The sequence below is a fragment of the Tarenaya hassleriana genome, unplaced genomic scaffold, assembly GCF_000463585.1.
Source record: "Tarenaya hassleriana unplaced genomic scaffold, ASM46358v1 Cleome7, whole genome shotgun sequence".
NCBI lineage: Eukaryota > Viridiplantae > Streptophyta > Magnoliopsida > Brassicales > Cleomaceae > Tarenaya > Tarenaya hassleriana.
The window spans coordinates 1,710,898-1,734,318 of NW_010969548.1; the positions used below are offsets into that span (position 1 = coordinate 1,710,898).

General features: G+C 40.7%; 4 protein-coding genes across 6 annotated transcripts; all 4 read left to right on the top strand.

The window, feature by feature from the left end:
* The first annotated feature begins 836 nt into the window (after positions 1–836).
* On the top strand, positions 837–2,429 carry LOC104800732 (UDP-glycosyltransferase 71C3-like). Its single transcript, XM_010523638.2, has one exon. The coding sequence runs from the start codon at positions 965–967 to the stop codon at positions 2,375–2,377; it is 1,413 nt and encodes a 470-aa protein (XP_010521940.1). The 5' UTR covers positions 837–964; the 3' UTR covers positions 2,378–2,429.
* A 301-nt stretch (positions 2,430–2,730) lies between these two features.
* On the top strand, positions 2,731–9,661 carry LOC104800733 (villin-1). 3 transcript variants are annotated; one of them, XM_010523639.2, is made up of 23 exons: positions 2,731–2,849; positions 3,304–3,391; positions 3,485–3,584; positions 3,723–3,791; positions 3,894–4,127; positions 4,434–4,611; positions 4,698–4,830; positions 4,991–5,156; positions 5,444–5,594; positions 5,704–5,795; positions 5,877–6,032; positions 6,173–6,241; positions 6,407–6,475; positions 6,584–6,721; positions 6,836–6,964; positions 7,088–7,235; positions 7,338–7,348; positions 7,434–7,574; positions 7,799–7,924; positions 8,081–8,143; positions 8,470–8,677; positions 8,984–9,138; positions 9,298–9,661. In XM_010523639.2, the coding sequence occupies exons 2-23, from the start codon at positions 3,336–3,338 to the stop codon at positions 9,409–9,411; spliced, it is 2,706 nt and encodes a 901-aa protein (XP_010521941.1). In that variant the 5' UTR covers positions 2,731–2,849; positions 3,304–3,335; the 3' UTR covers positions 9,412–9,661. The 3 variants fall into 3 exon arrangements, with proteins under 3 accessions (XP_010521941.1, XP_010521943.1, XP_010521944.1); XM_010523641.2 differs by having other exon boundaries at positions 8,996–9,138; XM_010523642.1 differs by lacking the exons at positions 2,731–2,849; positions 3,304–3,391; positions 3,485–3,584 and having other exon boundaries at positions 3,894–3,978; positions 4,071–4,127.
* Positions 9,662–10,017: 356 nt separating this feature from the next.
* LOC104800734 (non-specific phospholipase C1) lies at positions 10,018–12,874 on the top strand. The gene is made up of 3 exons (XM_010523643.2): positions 10,018–11,365; positions 11,610–11,786; positions 12,411–12,874. Exons 1-3 carry the CDS (start codon positions 10,267–10,269, stop codon positions 12,719–12,721), a joined length of 1,587 nt encoding a protein of 528 aa, XP_010521945.1. The 5' UTR covers positions 10,018–10,266; the 3' UTR covers positions 12,722–12,874.
* A 2,225-nt stretch (positions 12,875–15,099) lies between these two features.
* Positions 15,100–23,353, top strand: LOC104800735 (ABC transporter G family member 31-like). The gene is given in 25 exon segments (XM_010523644.1): positions 15,100–15,420; positions 15,819–15,934; positions 16,098–16,218; positions 16,337–16,425; positions 16,745–16,829; positions 16,995–17,157; positions 17,284–17,360; positions 17,455–17,599; positions 17,818–18,119; positions 18,195–18,476; positions 18,763–19,079; positions 19,271–19,431; positions 19,553–19,656; positions 19,743–19,899; positions 20,110–20,285; positions 20,383–20,715; positions 20,821–21,111; positions 21,198–21,281; positions 21,486–21,619; positions 21,788–22,015; positions 22,124–22,246; positions 22,248–22,284; positions 22,376–22,463; positions 22,568–22,734; positions 22,837–23,353. Coding segments are annotated over 25 exon segments (4,275 nt in total). The 5' UTR covers positions 15,100–15,192; the 3' UTR covers positions 23,104–23,353.
* Positions 23,354–23,421: the final 68 nt, after the last annotated feature.

A 23,421-nucleotide genomic window follows, 5' to 3' on the forward strand; every position in this document is an offset into this window, starting at 1 on the left:
TATTTTTTTTAATAAAATATAAAGATATGGGGATATTCTCGAAGACAGGAACAGGTCGAGCATGAGACTTTTATTAGCAAGGATCTTTAGTAGGCATGCTGACTCTAATACGAGTTCGATGATTTTGTTTCTTTTTAATAATTATAATTATTCCATTTTTATATTAACTTCAATTTGATTAGGTTTTTGCTGAGAATCTTTTATTTTATAAAAAATAATTACTTTTACAAAATTTATTTATTTTATCAATTTTATATTCCATTCAATTTGGATTTTTTTAGTTAAAAATTATACTATTCAATTTTATTCGAAAACTTCATGGCGGGGCCAGGTGCTTTCTTATTTACATGAATATCTTAATACGATTATAATCACATCTAGGCCCATTTAACTTGTGAATTGATTATTAGCTTGACCCAAACTATAACCATCCAATATTGCGAACCGATGGACGGTGGATCTTTCCTGGACTTGTCGGACGTCGACTCTTCGCCACCCCCCGGCCCGTGACCCGATCGTCTTTGGATTTGCAATTAAGCACGATTCTTGGCTTTTATGGGTATAAAATTATATCATTTCAAATAAAATATAGCATTGGGTACAAATTTATTCATAATTTTATTAACATATCTACAGATTCCTTAGTACAATAGGATTACCGTATTGTCACTTCTAGATAATCATATATGATATATGGGATATATATACTTCCCCATACATTATAACAAAACATACCTTGAACGTTTTTGTCCATATAGACATACATATTAACTTACGCGGTCGAAATAATCTTCTTATAATGTCTTGTTATAAAGAGTGGTATATAGCCGCGACAGAACAACTGAGACTGTACATTCCCCATTTGTCTTTTGTAATTGTCACATACTCTTATTTACCATTTTACCAATAAATATTGCCTTTGGTTTCTAAAGGATGGTAAAAAAAAAAAAAAAGAAGGCAAAAGATGAAGAAGCAAACAGAGCTCGTCGTAGTTTCGGTCCCGGTGACTGGTCACCTTCTCGTCATGATCGAGCTGGCTAAGCGTCTGATCAATCACGACCGTCGGATCGACACCATTACCATCCTCCAGTGGAAATTACCGTCAGCCCCTCACGCCGACATCTTCGCCCAACCGCTCACCGCTTCCGAGCCACGCATCAAGCTCATCTCCCTGCCCGAAATCCACGAACCTCCGCCATTGGAGCTCAAACACAAAGCTTCCGAGGCATACGTTTTGGAGTTCATCAAGAAACTCGCTCCTCTCGTCAGAGACGCTCTTTCGGCCATCGTGTCGTCGTCAGAATCTGTTCGGGTCGTGGGATTGCTTCTGGATTTTTTCTGCGTCCCGTTGGTGGACGTGGGTAATGAACTTGATCTTCCCTCTTACGTTTTCTTGACTTGTAGCTCCGGATTTCTGAGCATGATGAAGTATCTCCCCGAGCGGCACCGGAATATTCCCTCGGAGTTTGACCGGAGCTCCGGCGATGAAGAGCTTCCGATTCAGGGATACGTCAGCTCTGTCCCCACGAAGGTTTTGCCGTCTGGTCTGTTCGTCAGAGAGTCCTACGAGGCTTTCGTCGAGCTCGCAGAGAAGTTCCACCGTGCGAAGGGCATTTTGGTAAATTCTTTCACTGAGCTCCAGCCGCACGGCTTTGATTACTTCGGCCGTCTAGAGAGCTACCCAAAGGTCTACTCGGTCGGACCGATACTCAGCTTGAAGGACCGCCCGAATCCGAACCAGGACGCAGCGGAGCGTGACCTGATCATGAGATGGCTCGACAAGCAGCCTGAGTCGTCGGTCGTGTTCCTCTGCTTCGGGAGCGCCGGCATCCACGGTGGGCCCCAGCTGAAAGAGATAGCCCAAGCCCTCGAGCTCGTGGGCTGCAAGTTTCTGTGGTCGATCCGAAAAAACCCAACGGAGGAAACGAACCCATGCGATCATTTACCAGATGGGTTCGCTGATCGGACCGCGGCTCAGGGCATGGTGTGTGGATGGGCCCCACAGGTAGAAGTATTGGCCCACGATGCAATAGGTGGGTTCTTGTCTCACTGCGGTTGGAACTCCATACTCGAGAGCTTGTGGTTCGGCGTCCCGGTCGCCACGTGGCCAATGTACGCCGAGCAACAGCTGAACGCGTTGACCATGGTGAAGGAGCTCGGACTTGCAGTGGAGCTGCGGCTGGATTACGTGTCGGGTCAAGGAGAGATCGTGGCGGCGGACGAGATCGCGAGAGCCGTACGATCTTTGATGGACGGCGGGGATGGACGGCGAGAGAAGGTGAAGGAGATGGCCGAGGCCGCGAGAAAGGCTGTGACGATTGATGGATCGTCTTTTGTTGCTATTGACAGATTCGTTGACAAATTGATTAGCCCATAATTAGTTTTAAGCACTAATGTCATTGCCGGAATCTCAATCTCTTTATGTTTTTTCCGATACGTAATGGATAAATTCCCTTTATTTTCTTTTTCATTTTCAAGGGCTTTTATTTAAATGAATATCTTAACACTAATATAATCATTATCGAGGCCCATTTAAATTAAATGATCCAAGATCGTGGATAATATCACATCGGCCCGAGCTTACCCTGCACGACGCCGTTTCTTCTGACATCTCAAAAATTAAAAAAAATGAAAAAATAGAAAAGGGCGCCACTTCAGTGGGACCCATCTAGTTCGCAGATGAAAAAGGCATAATAATTTCATTTTCCTCACTCCTATGGTCGCTTTCGGTTCGTAAACTCCATTTTTTCTCCCACTCGTCCGCCTTTTTTTTTCAACTCTTTCTCGGAGAGGAGAAAATAAGGGTGAATAACTGTCGTCTTCTTCTCCGTGTTCGTCTGCTGTTCTCTGTAAGTACCAGCACTCATAATCATCTCGACTCATGTATGGTCAAGGGCGGAATTGTTCTTCTTTTTGGAGGGTTTCTCTGTTGATTTCGACTATCAAAATACTTATGTTTTATGGTCGGCACCGATTATGATTCTAGTTTTTATCCTACCTTTTTCGCATATTCAAATGTCATGTTCCTGCTTATGGTTTTCGGTGTTTGAATTTTCACGAGTAGTCGTGTTCGTACATTTGACTGCTATTTCTGCGTATTGGAGTTCGTTCTAGCTGAACTGTGGTTAGGCGAATTGTTTCTCTCAGTGGAGTTTGGTTAGGAAGCTAGCTGATTCGAGTCTATTGCGTGTGTAAGCAGAAAGCCCCATACGTAAATGTGACGCTATCTCCGGAAGCAGCTTTGTTTGTGGCTAATGGATCCTTTATTTATTTATTTTCCTCTGATCGGTTTGTGAATTGCAGATTACTGTTTGGAGATTAGAACGGCGAAAAAAATGGCACGGCTAAGCAAAGACATTGATTCCGCATTTCATGGTGTCGGAACCAAAGGGTACTCTTGTTTTGCTTGGTTACAGGACATGTGCATTATGTTTATGCTTATCTCTTGAGGTTGAGTTTCTAATGCTTAGCCATTGTGTTTTAGTGGCTTGGAGATTTGGTGCATTGAGAATTGTCAGCCAGTTCCTATCCCAAAGCCCTCTTTCGGGAAATTCTATTCCGGGAATGCGTACATTGTTCTCAATGTAAGCATTAGAGGTTTTTGTGGTTTGAATTTATAGTCTTTTATACGACACATTTTTGTTGCGAATGTGCTATTTTGGAGGTATTCTCTGTCCCGAGGTGAAATTTAGCTTAGATGATTACTTGGCTGTTATATACAGACGGTTCTGCCTAAGACAGGGCCTCCCCAGCATGACATTCACTACTGGCTAGGAAACGCTGCAAATGAGGTTTTTCATCACGTTTATTCATCTTAAGATCTGGATTATTTGCTGTCCTTTGATAGATGGTGTTGAAGGTAACATTTTGAAATGTCTTACCTCCATCTAAAGGTGGACTCACTATCGGCATCGGACAAGGCACTGGAACTAGATGCAGCACTGGGATGCTGCACAGTGCAATACAGGGAGGTTCAAGGTCAAGAAACAGAAAAATTCTTATCGTACTTTAAACCTTGTATAATACCTGTTGAAGGGAAGTATTCATCAGAACCTGTATTGGCTGATCAGACGTACCAAATTAGCTTGCTAATGTGCAAGGGAGACCACGCTATTCGTGTTAAAGAGGTAAGTCCTGTTTTGATTAGAATAGACGGTGATTAAAAAGGGCATTGTCTGGTGAAAATTGTGTGTAGGATATATTCACTGGGGACAGGGAGTTGCATGTATTTTGTTTGTTACCCTTTACGAGGTGTGGAATTTTGATGCCTGGGTACAGCTGCAGGGGGTGAAAATTTCGAGTTGTTAGATGTTTTTAGAATTTCTACAAGCTTCGATTCATTGAGTTATGGGTTTTTTAAGTCACATGCTAGTATATTTCTCAATTATTTATATGTTATATTAAGTGAGTTTGAACTTTGAAATCTGTACAAGGTGAATTTTTGTCGTTCGTCATTAAACCATGATGACGTTTTCATTCTCGACACTGCATCGAAGATTTTTCTCTTCGCCGGTTGCAATTCCAGCACTCAAGAAAGAGCAAAAGCTCTGGAGGTTGTAGAATATATCAAAGATAGCAAGCATGAGGGAAGATGCCATGTGGCTACTATTGGTTAGAATCTACATTCCCTTCTAACTCCTTTCTTGGGTTAAAAAACCTGAAACACAAGCCATAGTTAACCATTCTATTTTCTGCAGAGGATGGCAAATTTGTAGGTGATTCAGACGTTGGAGAGTTCTGGTCTTTCTTTGGTGGTTATGCTCCCATCCCAAGGGAGTCATCTTCTGCTAGTCAAGAGCAATTTGATACTACACAAGCAAAAATGTTTTGGTGAGTTTGCTTGAGACACTCATGTATCTGTTTTTCTTCAACTTTTTCTAGATCATCTAAAGATATCATCTTTTATGTATGCTGTGTACTTAGCCCGTCAGTTGTACTTTGCTTCTAACTTTTTAAATAAATCAATCATCTAAAAATGTTTCATCAACAGGATAGATACTCAAGGAAAACTGCACCCAACTGGAAGTTGTTCGTTGAACAAAGAAATGCTTGAAAAGAACAAATGCTATATGTTGGATTGTGGTGGTGAAGTGTTTATTTGGATGGGAAGAAACACCACAATCACAGAGAGGAAGACATCAATTTCAGCCTCAGAGGTGAGTATTCCTGAATCAACATGTGGCATTTATATGGCACTATGTTCAATTTTTGGCATCAATCTGTTCTTCGAAGTAACATTAGCACAGAATGAGGAAACAAGATGTATAAGTTTGAAACTAAATCAATTAGCATGGTGCACAAATGTTCAACCCTATGGTTCAATAGAGTGGATGTTTATTATGTTTCCTCGGTGATTGACTTAGATTGTGATACACATAGTGCTTCATATAAGGCCCTGAGAGACAATTTCCTAATCGGTGTACTGGTATGCTGTTACTTCCAGGATTTCCTGAGAAGGGAGGGAAGATCATTTGATGTACATCTAACCTTTCTAACAGAAGGACTGGAAAATGCTAAATTCAGGTCATTTTTTGATAGCTGGCCACAAACAGTCGAGTCCACGCTTTACACTGAAGGTCGAGAAAAAGTGGCAGGTCAGTAATGTTATTGTGAATTTTGAGAGGAAAGGGTGAAAAGGAAAAATGTTCAAATAACAATACTGACACTGGATACTAATTGAACTTTCCTATTACTTGTATTTAGCAATTTTCAAACAGCAGGGTTATGATGTGAAGGAGCTTCCAGATGAAGAAGATGAAGTCGAGCCCTATATGAATTGCCAGGGCACACTTAAGGTGGCTTTTAACTCACAAAAATGACTGAATTGTCACATCTACAAACTTAGTTTGATCAACCAGATTCCTAAAATCTTCCAGGTTTGGCGTAGAGATGGTGATGAGCTCTCTCTTCTCCCCATTCCTGACCAAACAAAGTTTTTCAGTGGTGACTGCTACATTGTGCAGTATACATATCCTTTTAGTGGAAGAGATGAACACCTATTTTATGTTTGGATAGGTTGTGAAAGTATGCAGGTCAGTGGTTTGTAGTTCTTTTCGTGTTGATTATATTAAATTGCATTTTTTAACATTGATCATTTATTAATTGTTCAGTTATGAAGCACATTTGTGTGTTGTTTTAATCTTCTATGTTTTTTTTTTTCACTTCATTGCAGCAAGATAGAGTAGATGCTATATCTCATCTAAGTGCTGTTGTTGCTTCAACCAAGGGGGAACCGGTGATGGTTAGTAGTTCTGGCTCAGATTGTCAAGTCTTATTTATCGATGACATTATGTCCCTTACTTCACTAAGATATTACATCTTCCCAATTCTGAAAAAGTATTTTATTGATTCTGGCTTTTTCGCTTTCAACCGACTGACCTAGTACTATTGACATTTTCTCATTCAGGCACAAATATATCAGGGCAACGAACCTCCTCGCTTTTTCCCAATGTTTCAGTCCTTGGTTGTGTTTAAGGTCTATTAGCTGTACTTCTTGAACATTAAGATGGATACGTTATGGTAAACTTGAGATTCATGAGCCTAAAAATTCATCAAATGTGTATGTCTTGTTTCCTTTTTCCAGGGGGGTATGAGTAAACGGTACATGATGTTTCTGGAAGAGAAGGAAAACAAAGATGAACTATCTACCGAGAACAAGGCTTCTCTTTTTCGTGTTCAAGGGACGAGCCCAAAAAATATGCAAGCTATCCAAGTTGATTCAGTGAGTTCTTTCACATTGTGTAATGCATGTGATATTTCCAATTGAATTTTGGCATTTGAATTTGTCTCTTTGGCATTGTATGGTGATTAATTAAACTAAGGCTGTCAACTGCAGGCCTCAACCTCTTTGAATTCATCCTACTGTTACATTTTGACAAATGGAGCCTCTATCTTCACTTGGATTGGGAGTCTTTCTTCAGCCTCTGACCATGATCTTCTTGATAGAATGCTTTATTTTATTGATGTGTGTAATCTTACCTCTAAGCTTCTACCTACTGGAGTTCATGAAATGTTCAGGTTCTCAGTTTATTTTCTCGCCACTTTTATCACCATTATTTCAAGATCAGTTTCTTTTTTGCATTTGCAGCCATCTTGGCAACCCATTTCTGTGAGGGAAGGGAGTGAACCAGACACATTCTGGGATTTGCTTGGAGGGAAGGCGGAATACCCAAAAGAAAAAGAAACTAGAAGACAAGTTGAGGAACCACATTTGTTTACATGCTCCTGCAGTTCAGGTAGGCAAGATATTCTTTCATTTGCTTTTGCTGTCTCACAATATCATTTGTATTACATCTAACGAAAGAGTGGTTGCTGGCTGGTATGGTCCTTCTGTTCAGATGACATCAAGGTATAACTCATGTGTAAGCTGTCTTCAGTAGAGATTTCACATCAACCAGAAGACTATCTTACACCATTTGTCTGCCTTATTTCAGGTTAAAGAGATATACAACTTTGTGCAAGATGATTTGACTACCGAAGATGTACTATTGCTAGATTGCCAAAGCGAAGTATATGTTTGGATTGGGCTTAACTCAAAGGTCAACTCAAAGCAACAAGCTCTGACTCTCGGTCTGGTAAATTTTCTTCATCTCTATTTGTGCTGCCATAGGCTACAGTTTCAGTGGCACTTCTGGACATGCGTGGCTAAGTTTAACTTATTCTGTTTGAATGCTCAGTATCACCTTTAGCGGTTTCTTTTTCTCGGGTTCATTGTTTGCGTCATGACTGCTACGTCATCAAACCATAAGTTCCCTTCCTCTTCCAATGTTCTTAGTTCGTTTTGTTTGAGAGCTTGCAGAAATTCCTCGAGATGGATATTCTAGAAGAAGGCTTGTCAAAGGATACTCCTATATGCGTTGTCACAGAAGGACATGAGCCACCATTTTTCACCCGGTTCTTTGAGTGGGATTCCACGAAGGCAAATGTAAGGCTTCTTGTTCCATCTCAAAGTTGTTTTGAATCAAATTGCTATCCAACCAATCGAAACAGAGACTTTCACATGTTTCTTTCTAAACAGTCTACTGAAATGATATGGTCTTTAATGTGTGCTTTCACGCATAACATGCATGGGATTCTGTAGATGCATGGAAACTCATTTGAACGGAAGCTTGCTAGTCTGAAAGGCAAGAAGACAAGCACTGAGGTAAGTCGTAGTCCAAAGAATTGTGATAATTGAGAGAGCTATGATGGTGATTTAAAAGCCTATGGGCATACGTTTCTTGCAAGTTAGCTTCTAAGGTGAATTTTCCTATGAATTTGTAAGGGTTTGCAAAGACCTTGTATGAGTCGGGTTCTTATGTATTTGTATCTGTTTTGAAACCCCATAGTAGAGGCCCTTCTTGCTGATATGGTGACCAGTTTGGACTAGAGTAGAGCGTGAGTTGAGTGGATTATGACCTCACATCAACCAAATATGGAAATGTCTTGCACTAATTAGTGTTTAAATAGTTCAAACATTCCCCGTTTCAGACATCTGGAGGAAGCCATTGGAGATCCTATTCAAGGGAGAACACATCAAATGGTTCAAGAAGCCGATCTGTGCCCTCAACCGGAGTATCACCAGGAGCCAACCAAAATCTTTCAAGCTTGAGATCTGCAGATGACCAAAGCGCCAGCAGCCAACCACCAATTGCCAGAAAGCTGTCCCTAGGGGCTTACCCAATGGATGCTATTGAGGGTATGTTCATCTCTTCATCTTTTCATTGTTGTTCTTTGTCGTGAACTGACAGGAAAATTAATCAAGGCATAAAGGCCCATAAACAACCACACACACTGACGAATACAATGGAAAAGCTCGAATATGTGGGTCTAGCGTCTAACATCGTCTAACATCATAATTTGACAAAACTACCCTGTCCTAGATATACCGAACTCCTACAGAAGAATGTAATGGCGGATAAAATGCTTTATCTTTGTGCTCTAGACTGTATCCTGCTTCTTGGTGCTCAAAACCCTCGTTTCAAGCTGACTATATCTGATGCAGGATCTCAATCAGAGCCAAGCCCTGATGTAGAAACTTCTAAAGAGAACCTGCTCGCTGAAGTCGATGCTGGTCTAGATTCTCTTACATATTCATATCAGAGGCTTAGAGTTGATTCTCAAGAACCAGTGACGGGCATAGATGTCGCAAGAAGAGAGGTATTTCTATAATTCATTCATACTCAATGCCTTATGATCACTTTGCATGGTTTGGTTGTGATCAGTTAATTGTAGTTTCGAGGGAAGATGTCCTAAAAGAACCTGAACATGTGCCAGAAGAGATAAAAAGCTTGAAATTCTGGTTGGATTATCTCTCAGGCATACTTGTCAAAGGAAGAGTTTGAAGAGAGATTCAAAATGACAAAAGCTGAATTCTACACGCTTCCGAAGTGGAAACAAAACAAGCTCAAGATGTCTCTCCATCTCTTCTAAGGCTGCCATACCAGATTTCTTCCTTCCGGTAATCTCCTCTCACCATACATATGTGTGTGTATATATATGCGATGTCTAAATTCTAATGATGATGGAAACTCGGTCACTACCCAAAACAAATATCTGTACGATAGATACGTAGACTGTAGAGTGTGTTGTGACAAATGACAATGGACAATTCGGACATGTTGCGTGTGAATGATGTAGATTAAAGACCAAATGAGATGGACAGCAAAAGCGTTTGTTGATATTGGAACACGTCACAGCCCAACCAAATCCATCTGGGCCTTGGCTTTAATATTGGTCCATACATATGGTTGTCTCCAAGAACTGCCACGTGGCAGGTTTGGGATTCATAATCGTTCCCTTTTGCCTTTCAAGCAAAGTATTGCTCCATTGCCATTGATAGCATCGCCGGACCTCCCTTGATTGTTTTTGGTAAATATTTATACAGCCTAAACAAAACATGATTATCATTATTATTACTTAACCAAGCTGACGTATTTTAATTAATTTGGTGAACTTACCCATTAAATTAGTGATTAACGCAATTAGATTAGGCCCTAATTATTTCTTTAATAGCTCAAAGTTCAAAACTCTGATTTCTCTCCTCTCCAAAGTCAGCATTTGAATAGAGAAAAGTCAAACCTAGAGGGTTTCTGTCACTCTCTCTTCTTCGCATGGTTTCTTCTCCGTTGTTATATTCTCCGAGCATATGCCTTTTCAGTTTTCGCCTCCTTCTATCATCTTTTCCTTTTTAAAATCCTCTGTTCTCTCCCTGTGACTCTCTAATCACTCAACTTTAATCCTTTTCCGCCCGCCACCGGCCGCCTACCGTTCTCCGGTCACCGGAAAATGGCTCTCCGGCGGCTATCTGTCACCTTTTTCCTGTTCCTGCACCTCCTGGTTTCGTCTCAGTCTCTCGATTTCGATAATCTACGGAAACGCCATAGGATCGAAGGACCAATTAAGACCATAGTCGTCGTAGTTATGGAGAATCGCTCCTTCGATCACATACTCGGCTGGCTCAAGTCGACCCGACCAGAAATCGACGGGTTGACGGGCAAAGAGTCCAACCCGCTCAACGTCTCCGACCCGAACTCTCCGGAAATCTTCGTCTCCAACGATGCGGTGTTCGTCGACATGGATCCTGGCCACTCGTTCCAGGCGATCCGGGAACAGATATTCGGATCGAATGATACCTCCGGCGACCCGAAGATGAACGGGTTTGCCCAGCAAGCAGAGAGCATGGGTTCTGGCATGGCGAAGAACGTCATGGGCGGGTTCAAACCCGAGGTATTACCGATTTACACCGAGTTGGCGAACGAGTTCGCCGTGTTCGACCGGTGGTTCGCGTCGGTCCCCACGTCGACTCAGCCAAATCGGTTCTACGTCCACTCGGCGACCTCCCATGGATGCTCAAGCAACGTGAAGAAGGATCTGGTTCTAGGGTTTCCGCAGAAGACGATCTTCGACTCACTGGAGGAAAACGGGCTCAGTTTTGGGATTTATTACCAAAATATCCCTGCCACTCTCTTCTTCAAATCTCTCCGTCGGCTAAAACACTTGGTCAAATTCCACAGCTACGCTCTCAAGTTCAAGCTCCATGCGAAGCTTGGGAAGCTTCCCAACTACTCCGTCGTGGAGCAGAGGTACTTCGACGTCAACCTTTTTCCGGCGAACGACGACCACCCGTCGCACGACGTGGCGGCTGGTCAACGGTTCGTGAAGGAAATCTACGACACGCTCCGGAGTAGCCCTCAGTGGAAGGAGATGGCTCTGCTCATCACTTACGACGAACACGGCGGATTCTACGACCACGTTCCGACGCCGGTCAAGGGTGTCCCGAACCCTGACGGGATCGTCGGACCCGACCCGTTTTACTTCGGGTTTGACCGGTTGGGCGTTCGTGTCCCCACTCTCCTCATCTCGCCATGGATCGAGAAGGGCACTGGTAAGTGGCTCGAACTATGAGTAAACTCGAATCAATTCTAAAAACCTGCACGTTTCCTTGGTCCTCTTGGTCTCATCTCGAGTGTTGTTGATCGTAGTTGTAGAAAAACATAGATTCAGCTTGGTATTTGAGAGCTATATGTGAATTTGATTCCCCTTTTTCGGGATAAAAATCGCAGCTTATCTTCCTAGCCTAGCGATTTAAGCATAATCGAACTCTCTTATGTGGGATTCATTTCTTGTAGTGATCCATGAGCCGGATGGCCCTACACCGTATTCACAGTTTGAACATTCTTCTATTCCGGCCACCGTGAAGAAGCTCTTCAACCTAAAGTCTAACTTCCTGACCAAGAGAGATGCGTGGGCTGGAACCTTTGAGAAGTACTTTTATTTACGCCACTCTCCCCGCGAAGATTGTCCAGGTTTGCTTGTTCATCTACCCCGACTTTGCAGTTTCATATATATATGGATTCTAATGAAACCATATTACACTCTCAATTCAAACTAGATTCTGTCATAAATGTGTATAAGTAATGGGCATGGTTCCTAGAAGCAAAACTGAATCTGTGTTGCCTGTGGAAAGGTTTTTGGCTCTCTCACAACCTGTCCTGAGTTCTCAGATAAACCAGTATACCGTTTTAAAATTCCTTTAAAGAAACGGAAAAACGGCAGACCATGAACTTGAATGGGGATCTGCATTGTGGATCTAAGATGAAGTGGACCCTTTTCGCGCTATATACCATTCCGTCTGGTTTTTACTTTCACGTACACATTTGGCTGTGAGTGTCTGCATCTCTTAGGAAGGGAGAAGAGTGAGAGAGTGTCTGCTTCTGTTGAATAGCTTGGAGCATAAAGCTTGCATATTTGTAGATAGAGCCTTCTCTCGTCTTGCCACTGAGATTCCTATCCTAGTGTTTGATCATGTATGGTTTAATTTGTGGGCACTTCATGGTTTTAATCTATATTGACGATTCTACATTGTCGATGATGATTCACTTGGTGATAAGTGGAATTTTCTGATGTATTTTTCCACTTGTTTGATATAGAGAAATTGCCAGAGGTGAAAGGATCATTGAGGCCATGGGGACCAAAGGAAGAATCAAAGCTATCAGAGTTCCAGATGGAACTTATCCAACTCGCCTCCCAACTAGTGGGAGACCATCTCCTGAACTCTTATCCAGACATAGGGAAGAACATGACAGTAGCACAGGCCAACAGATACGCCGAGGAAGCAGTTCACAAGTTCCTAGAAGCTGGGAAGGCCGCTCTCCAAGCTGGAGCTGATGAGAATGCCATTGTTACCATGCGACCTTCCCTCACCACTCAAACGGGTCCAAGGTTCACCAGCAGCTTCTGATTCTCTCTTCTTGCATTGATCATGTGAATATATATATATATGTATGTATTTATGTATGTATGTAAATATATGTGTTGGAAACTCATTACAAGATGTTCCACTACACTACTATATAATATTTATAGACGTAATAGATGTGCTTGTCTGATAAAATGCGGAGCAAAAACATTGTACTTATATATATATATATATGTTATATGATCAAACTTACAGTAACTACATGATATCCTACAAGTACGGTGTACGTGTACACACATATTAACAAATGAGAGTCTACAAATGGTTTCTTTACTATTTTACAAATGGCACAATCTACTAATTTCATTAATACTCGAACTAATTACTTTTATAATTAGTTTATTTAAGTAATTCAATTCTCTAATTTTATCTTTGCAACTGTTATAAAAATATTTAAATCGTTCCAAAACTTTAAATCTTGCATTTTTTTTAGCATTTTTATAATATAGCATACTTTTCTAACCAAAATTAATGTAGACGTATAGGGGACGCTAATCTAATGAACAAGAGACATTATTTAGAGTTTATAATTATAATTTTTGTGTAGTATAATCTAAACTAAGAGAAAGACATGCTGTTACTCTTTTCTATTTTGAATGTCAGTAAATTTTACGATTTTCATAAAATCTTCGTTCCTTAAATTTCTTTTAATTTTAGTAAATAACTTTTAATAAATAAATAGATAGATTTTGGTCAATTTTCTATCTGTTATATTTTTTATTTTATAAACTTGTAAGATATATCTTTACAGTGTAAAATGAATTGGTCCGTTCCGTCCCAACGCAATCCATCTTAATCTCATATTTTTTTAGTCTAGTCCAATCCAATCCGATCCGTTTTGAAAAATAAAAAATTATTTGATCAGACCAACTTTAGATCACGAACCAAACAAGTTGTTTCGTGAACCAAAATAACTAAATAAAAAATAAAAATTAAATACTAAAAAATATTAAAAATATTATAAAACAATAAAAAAATTTAAAATTTAAAATTTAAACAAAACAAATCAAAAACCTATTAAAAATAAATTTAAATTTAAAAATATTGGAAAATTTTAAAAAATTTTTTAAAAAAAACATATTTTCTTGATTCGCGATTGCATGATTAAGCAATTCGTTTAGTCTATTTTTTCTCTGGACTCAAATTTTTTAAATTCAGTTCAAAAAAATATGATATGGTTTGCGTGGCAAACTCATTTTGATATACTATTTTACAGAATTACAATTCTATAAAGATGTTTATTTAAAAAAAGTAAAAAATATAATAGATAACAATTGACCAAAATCTATCTATTTATTTACTAAAGTTAAAAGAAATATAAGGCGTATATCTTTTAACATTTACCAACGTTAAAAATATAAAAATTTTATTATGAGATTTTGATTGTTTGTAGATTATGTATTTCCTATATAAACCCCCACAAAGCAACAATAATTAAGAAGATTATTGACATTATTTTATTTTGATTGTTATGTGTTTCCTATAAATTCCCATAAAACAGCAATAATTAAGAAGATTTTGACATAACTTTCCTAATAATGGAGAGAACAACTATATAACTATTTCTGTTTATATGATATACTGCATGAAAAGTGGAGAAAAGAAAGCAAGACACCCCACGGAAATCTTTATGTGGCACCAAAAAAATGCGTATAGGAGAAGAAGTCCAGCTCTTCATTTTTTTTTTAAATCAATGAAATTTCATCGCATTCATATATTACTCCAATAATAATTAAAACATACGAAAAAAAAATCGTAATTCACCACCTGCAATATGGGGAGGAATTAGAATAGACAAAAATGGAATCCAAGTGAAATAAATACTTCTAGAAGAATTTTATTAATGAAATTTCACAGCATTCATATATCAATAAAGGGAATTAATACGTACAAAAAAATAATTAAATAATAATTACTTCTAGAAAAATTTTCCTGAGAGATAAAAAAAAAACATCATAATAAAGGGAATTAATACTTCTAGAAGAAAACAAATATCATGGGATGTTTGTTTTTAGTTGATATAATTGTAGTTCGCGATGTTAATGAATGTTGTGGAGAATTTAGAAAAGACAAAAATGGAATCCAATTGATGAAATACGTCTAGAAGAAATCCAATCCGGGGTTGACACGTGGCAAGCCAGAGCGAGAACAGGCCAAACAAATCAAACGCGGACTTGCCTGCCTGGGTAAACAGATTGGAAAATGTCATTATTACCATCGGTTTCTACGCTAATATAGCCATTAATCGAGGGCAATATCGTCATTTATGAAGCTTCAAAATTCCCGGGGATCATGCACTACGAATTGGTGTCTATGCCTCTGTTGAGGTATATATAAGGGAGAAGAGTTTCTCAATTCTAACATTGTGCTCTGAGTTCGCATTGGTGGGGAGAAAAATCTCATACGAGGGAGACGACACTGCTTCTAGATCCAGAAGGCGAAGAGGGAGGATAATGGCGGTGGCTTCGAACGGGAGTGAGTATTTCGAGTTCGACTTCGAGGCGGCGAGGGAATCGTTCGCACGGTCGTCGAACGCGGAATTGGTGGAGCAGGACGAGGAAGATCTGATCTGGGCGGCAATTGCGCGTTTGCCGTCGCAGAAACAAGGGAATTTCGCGGTGCTGCGACGGTCTCTGACGCGGACGCAGGCAGGTTACGGCGGCAGGAACAAAGTTCATACCCCGGGGATCATGCACTACGAATTGGTGTCTATGCCTCTGTTGAGGTATATATAAGGGAGAAGAGTTTCTCAATTCTAACATTGTGCTCTGAGTTCGCATTGGTGGGGAGAAAAATCTCATACGAGGGAGACGACACTGCTTCTAGATCCAGAAGGCGAAGAGGGAGGATAATGGCGGTGGCTTCGAACGGGAGTGAGTATTTCGAGTTCGACTTCGAGGCGGCGAGGGAATCGTTCGCACGGTCGTCGAACGCGGAATTGGTGGAGCAGGACGAGGAAGATCTGATCTGGGCGGCGATTGCGCGTTTGCCATCGCAGAAACAAGGGAATTTCGCGGTGCTGCGACGGTCTCTGACGCGGACGCGGGCAGGTTACGCCGGCGGGAACAAAGTTCAGACAATCGACGTCAGAAAACTCGACCGGTCGGATAGGGAGCAGGTTGTCCGGCAAGCTCTGGCTACCAGTGATCAGGACAACTACAAGCTCCTCTCAGCCATTAAGGAGCGGCTCGATAGGTATCTCTCTCTTCGATTTACTTTGGTGTTACACGATGGGTTTCTTTATGTTTGGGGAAACATATCCATCGATGGTGCTATGATTAATCTCGGATTCCGTTTGGTAGATGAATCAGGCACAGAGATAAACATATTTTTCCTTTTTGTCTTGGTGTTATTCCAGAGTTGGATTGGAGGTTCCTAAAATTGAAGTCCGATTCGAAAACTTGAACATAGAAACCGATGTTCAAATTGGTGCAAGAGCTTTACCAACTTTGGTTAACGTAGCTCGTGATTTTGTTGAGGTATGAGTTCTTTTCCGGCTCTTCTAAGAACCCTTCTTCTTCTTTTTTACGCTGTCTTTTAGCTTTTAACGGTGTTTGGATTGCTTCTAACATCTAATTCTGTACGTTCCTACTGCAGCATCAGCTCACCGGTTTGGGAATTTTCCGACCTAAGAAACACGAGCTAAAAATTTTGAAGAATATCAGTGGGGTAGTTAAACCCGGAAGGTAAGACAATCTAGATAGGAAACTAAAACTTCACATGAGCCTAATGATCTACTCAATGTTCTTAAGTTCAGTATCTTATAGTTATATGTGATGCTATAAGTTGCATAAAGGGAGACTGGATGAACAAACTGTAACATACCATTCAGTTTCCAGGCTGGAAAAATTGTGATTCTGAAAAAAATGTATATTTGATTTGCATACGCACTTATGGTTAGGTCTTCTTTTTGGAAACCTACAAATCTTTATACTTGGGATTAAGGCGATGTTGATGTTGTTACAAATCTTTATCGGAAAACTGACTCGCATCACTTTGGTGAAGGATGACTTTGCTTTTGGGACCTCCGGGCTCTGGAAAATCCACACTGCTTTTGGCTCTTGCTGGGAAACTAGATAAAAGCCTCAAGGTTAGTAATCTGTGCAGTTGTATCTATCATGTCACATGCATCTTCTGGTCAAGCGTCTCTTTTGGTTTGATCACCACACGTCTCTCATGGTTATTAAAGTGTGACAGTTGACCTCCACCTGTCCGTTTCGGGTTCTTGATGTGAATATTGTATGTTAAACTACAGAAAACAGGTACCATAACCTACAATGGAGAGAAGCTTGAGGACTTCCATGTTAAAAGGACATCCGCATACATTAGTCAAACAGATAATCACATTGCCGAACTCACTGTCCGTGAAACACTAGATTTTGCCGCAAGATGTCAAGGCGCAAGTGAAGGATTTGCAGGTTTTTTTTTCTTCTTTTGAGATTATAAGTTCCCATCGTTAGTTATTACTTACACCTTCACGCTAGGGCTAACTTCGTCATATATATATTCACTCTACGGCCTAAACATTTGCTTTGTGCTTGTAGGTTACATGAAAGATGTCACCCGTTTAGAAAGAGAGAGAGATATACGTCCCTCCCAAGAAATCGATGCTTTCATGAAGGTTAGCATTAAAATTTTAAAAATCTTTTTCTACTTCCTATTTGCATGTTCTCTTCCATCATTGATTTCACTAAGTGGGCACTTCTGCTACGCAGGCTGCATCTGTTGGTGGTAAAACGCACAGCGTTTCCACAGATTATATTCTGAAAGTGCTTGGTCTAGATCTATGTTCTGACACTATAGTTGGAAATGATATGATGAGAGGTGTTTCAGGAGGCCAAAGGAAAAGAGTAACAACAGGTGTCTTTCTGTCTTTTTCTTATCTTATCTGACCCTCGTCTGTATAAGCCATTTAAATTTTTCGACGGTTGGAATTCCCATTGCTTGTTCTTCTATAAATTATGGATCCACGACCTTTGACTCTTAAGCTTCGGCTAACATTATGAAGTTGTAATGAAAACTTGCAACGTGACCCTTATGAGGATTCTGCTAACATAAACTGCTTAACTTTTATGCAGGGGAAATGATTGTCGGGCCAAGAAAAACTTTGTTCATGGACGAAATCTCTACTGGTCTCGATAGCTCCACAACTTACCAGATCGTAAAATGTATCAGAAATTTCGTCCATCTAATGGATGCAACTGTGCTCATGGCTCTTCTTCAACCTGCGCCAGAGACATTTGATCTATTTGACGATTTAATTCTTCTGTCAGAAGGCTACATGGTGTATCAAGGTCCTCGAGAAGACGTGGTGGACTTCTTTGAGTCTCTAGGATTCCGTCTGCCCCCACGGAAAGGTGTAGCTGATTTCCTCCAAGAGGTATATATTTTTTTAATGCTTCTACTATCCTCCGCTTATCTTCGAAGCATTGGCCCTCACCCTTATTGTTTCCAGGTGACTTCCAGAAAGGATCAAGCTCAGTACTGGGCAGACTCATCGAAACCGTATCAATTCATTCCTGTTTCAGAAATTGCCGATGCATTTCGAAACTCTAAATATTGGAAAGCTATAGAATCCAACATGGCCACTCCATTTGAAAAAGCATCGGCCCATCCCTCAGCTTTATGCAGGACAAAGTTTGCTGTATCAAAATGGGATAACTTTAAAGCTTGCTTTGAACGAGAAGTATTGTTGATCAGCAGGCACAAGTTTCTCTACATTTTTAGGACATGCCAGGTATATCCTACTTAAACTCTGAATTTTGATCTTCATTAAAAAGTTCTCTTCTAATAACCTGAATGGTGAAATTTGTAGTTGTCATCTCTACGGAGTCTGTCCCTTAGGTCTAGGATTCTATATGTAATATATGGGCGTAAAGGACTGCTTAAATACGGGGAACCAAAAGTGGGAAGACCCTTTGCATAGATCTTTTAGATTAGACGAAGAGGGATTTTATTTTTTTCCAGCTTTATGTCTCTTGCAAACCTTATTTATACTTACATGATCTGTACCAATGTTTAAGGTTGCATTCGTGGGATTCGTCGCATCCACGGTATTCTTGAGAACGAGACTTCACCCGACAGATGAAATATATGGGAACATGTACTTGTCGTGTCTCTTCTTTGGGCTGGTGCACATGATGTTCAACGGTTTTTCTGAACTGCCTCTCATGATATCTCGTCTCCCGGTGTTCTACAAGCAAAGAGACAATTCATTTCATCCTGCATGGGCATGGTCCCTTGCCAGTTGGATTTTGCGCGTGCCTTATTCAGTTCTTGAAGCTGTTGTTTGGTCTGCTGTGGTATACTACAGTGTGGGGCTTGCACCCTCCCCCGGCAGGTATTTCCTACAATTACCCTCTTTTCTTGTACTTTCGATAAAGATTTAGAAAATGTTTTGATCGATTCTGTACACCAAAATCTCAATGCCTATGATTTTTTATTTTTGTTTTCGGTTTTAAACGTTATCTTGTTTAAAAAGACGTGTTTATGACCGCTTTGGCTCGTGTTCATTACATGTCTTTTCTTTAGGTTTTTCCGATACATGCTACTACTCTTCTCGGTGCATCAAATGGCCCTGGGTCTCTTTCGTATGATGGCTGCTCTGGCGAGAGATATGGTCATTGCCAATACATTCGGGTCAGCGGCGATAATGATAGTGTTTCTGCTTGGTGGATTTGTCATTCCCAAAGGTTTGTCATTGTCCGCAATTACTTCTTTAGGGAGAATGTGAATTTTTCCACATTTATGTTGTGTACAAGTAATTTGTTGATTCCGTTTCTTTCTGAATGTCTACCACTCTACTTCGCACAGGTGACATTAAGCCCTGGTGGTCTTGGGGTTATTGGATTTCACCATTATCCTACGGCCAAAATGCCATTACTGTCAACGAATTCACCGCTACAAGGTGGATGAAGGTGCGCTCAATACTTCCTTTTATCCTATTCACCAAAATAGGGAGGTAGACTATATTTACACATACTAATATTTGATCTTTGCACAGCAATCTAGTATATCGGATACTGCTGTAGGATTCAACATTCTTCAATCACGTAGTTTTCCCACCAACGGCAACTGGTATTGGATTGGACTCGGAGTACTCATTGCTTATGCATTGCTCTTCAACAACATGGTCACTGTCGCCCTCGCATATTTAAATCGTGAGTGTTGACAAAATTAGTTACATCGTATGGAACCAAGCACCCACAACATGTCGGTATAATGCTAGATTCTGGACAAAGGAAAAAGAGCCTTTCAAGTTCCAATTTGTTCTGTGCTTCTGATATTAAAAAACTTTCACATTGGGGGGGTCTTATTCATATTAGCTATTTAGGTTGATTCCTCTGTTTCTTTTTCTTTTGTCCCTGCAGCTATCAGAAGAGCTCAGACAACGGTTCTAGAAGATGCCCATGAAGAGAAGCAGGCTGCTTCAGGATCAGTTCCAACTACTGGTCAGGAAACTGTTGGAAACAAAGGAATGATTCTTCCATTTCAACCACTGACAATGACTTTCCACAATGTCAACTACTATGTTGATATGCCACAGGTTAAAACACTTCTCTCTCTCTTTCTTTTCTGTAGTCTCTTGATTTTGTGTATCCATATGGTTATGTGGAAAACGTGAAATCTCGTGTACATTTCAGGAAATGCGTTCGCAAGGCGTGCCAGAAACAAAATTAAAGCTCTTATCAAGTGTGAGCGGAGTGTTCTCACCAGGTGTCCTTACAGCTTTAGTTGGGCCAAGTGGGGCAGGCAAGACCACTTTGATGGACGTCCTCGCCGGTCGCAAAACGGGTGGATACGTCGAAGGAGATATCAAGATTTCGGGTTACCCTAAAGAACAACGGACGTTTGCGAGAATTTCCGGATATGTTGAGCAGAACGATATCCACTCTCCTCAAGTGACTGTTGAAGAGTCTCTCTGGTTTTCCGCCAGTCTTCGTCTTCCAAAGGAGATCAGTAAAGAACAAAAACGCGTAAGTAACCGATTGTCAAAAGGATACAGATTCAATGTAAAGCTTATGCATGCTATAATTCCCCTCCCTTGAGAGCTATATTATCGTTACGTTGGTATTTTCCAGGAATTCGTTGAAGAAGTGATGAGATTGGTAGAGCTTGATACTCTGAGGGATGCCCTAGTCGGTTTACCAGGTGTAACTGGCCTGTCGACAGAACAAAGGAAACGTTTAACGATAGCGGTGGAGCTAGTGGCGAATCCGTCAATAATATTCATGGATGAACCGACGTCTGGACTTGATGCGAGGGCAGCTGCCATTGTGATGAGAACTGTCCGAAACACTGTTGACACTGGAAGAACAGTGGTTTGCACCATTCACCAACCCAGCATTGACATTTTCGAGGCATTTGATGAGGTCCAATAAAGTTCCATTAAGATTGCTAACGCAGATTACATATTCCAGACTCTGAACTAACAATTTTCCGCTGATCTTGAAAACAGCTGCTTCTAATGAAACGAGGTGGACAGGTTATATATGGAGGAAAACTAGGTGAACGCTCACAGATTCTGATAGACTACTTTCAGGTAAGATAATATCACTTTTACTTCCCTGGCCCTCCTTTCGCCTTCCTCTGCTTGGAGGAAAACACTGCCTACGATCATGAATTTTCCTACACTGCCCATGATCTTAACTAAGCTCTAGTGTTAGAACTTTTAAGCAATCACAAGTATGAGTTTCTGTTTCCTTTCAAAGGCTAAGTGGTTTGTCCTCCTCCTCCTCCACGACAGGGGATTAATGGAGTTCCTCCAATCTCAAGCGGATACAATCCAGCAACTTGGATGCTCGAAGTCTCAACAATTAACATGGAGGAGAAAATTGGGGTTGACTTTGCAGATTTATACAGGAAATCTGATCAATTCAGGTACTGGCAGATACTGTCTTTTAGTTCCACATTTTGTTTGCTCTCTTTTTTACATATGGGTCAGTCAGATCGCTCCACATTTGTGTGAATAAGCTTCATCTACCGCAATTTCTCAACTGACAGTAATAAGTAGCATTGCACTTAAAATATGTGGTTATTGTGAAACAGGCAAGTGGAGGAAAACATCAAGCGTTTCACCGTTCCACCAGAAGGATCGGAGCCATTAATGTTCTCTACAACATACTCACAAAACCAGTTCTCTCAGTTTCTATTATGCCTATGGAAACAGAACCGCGTATACTGGAGGAGTCCTGAATACAACCTTGTGAGGTTGGTCTTCACCACGGTCGCTGCCTTGATACTTGGCACCGTCTTCTGGAATGTTGGCTCTCAAAGGTGAATAAAATTTCCCCTTTTGACATCAATTCTCTTGTCACAAGAAAGAAAGGTTGAAGCTTTTGTTTCACAACATCTTTCACATTGTATGAACATCTTCTTTTGTAGGAGCTCCTCACAGGGTTTGATCACTATAATGGGAGCCCTTTACTCGGCTTGCCTGTTTCTTGGAGTTAGCAATGCTTCATCGGTGCAACCCATCGTTTCGATAGAAAGAACCGTGTTCTACCGAGGGAATGTACGCTCCAATTCCCTACGCAGCAGCGCAGGTGATTAAATCTCATCCCATAGTTGTTAACGCCAAATACACAACCAATCAAGAGAAAGTAATCGGAGTTCTGTGTAAAACTTTTTGGACAGGGGCTGGTGGAAATACCATACATTATCACCCAGACGATTATATACGGAGTCATCACATACTTCACCATTGGATTTGAATCAACGGCCCGTAAGTACCTACTCCTTCATATGGCCGTTATAAAATATTGGTTTTGAGAGAGAAGCTGATGATGTGAATATATATATCTTCCTTTGTTTTTGAACTTTGAACAGAAAAGTTTTTCCTCTACCTGGTGTTCATGTTCCTGACTTTCACCTTCTTCACCTTCTATGGAATGATGGCCGTCGGATTCACCCCATCTCAGCACTTGGCCGCTGTCATTTCCTCCGCCTTTTACTCTCTCTGGAACCTCCTCTCCGGATTTCTCATCCAAAAACCCGTAAGCACTTTCCGCGTTTTTATCAATTTTATCTTTATATACACACACACTCTTTTGAGGGCATGATGTATAAAAAATCCTTCTTTTTTTTCGTTCTGTCAGTTCATTCCGAAATGGTGGGTATGGTTCTACTACATAAACCCAGTGTCATGGACCCTGAGAGGAATCATTCTCTCACAGCTCGGAGACGTGGAAACAATCATCGACGAGCCAACCTTCCATGGGACCGTGAAGGAATACATTGAAAGAAATCTGGGATATGAAGACGGCACAATGGGTATCTCAGCCGTTGTTCTCCTCGCCTTCTGCGCCCTCTTCTTCTCTGCTTTTGCTCTCTCCGTCAAGTTCCTCAACTTCCAGCGAAGATAATAACAAAAACCGATGAGAGACAACAATATTTCCCAGGGATGAGCCCTTCACATTGGTCAGGGCGTCGGCTTTACACTCCAAAAAACCCTTTGTGCTGAGTTTTGTGGGACTCTATATATGTATGTTGAGTTGGTGAGATGTGTTTTCTTTCGCTTTAATGATCCCACAAATTTTCTATTTTATACATTTTCTTGAGATGTTTATCCATTGGTTGACCTCTCTATAAAAGAAATCGGCTTTTTAATTTCCATTGGGCAAAGTTGCCTATTGTTTATGACTTCTTTTCCCTTTCCACAATTGACGGATTCAACACACAAA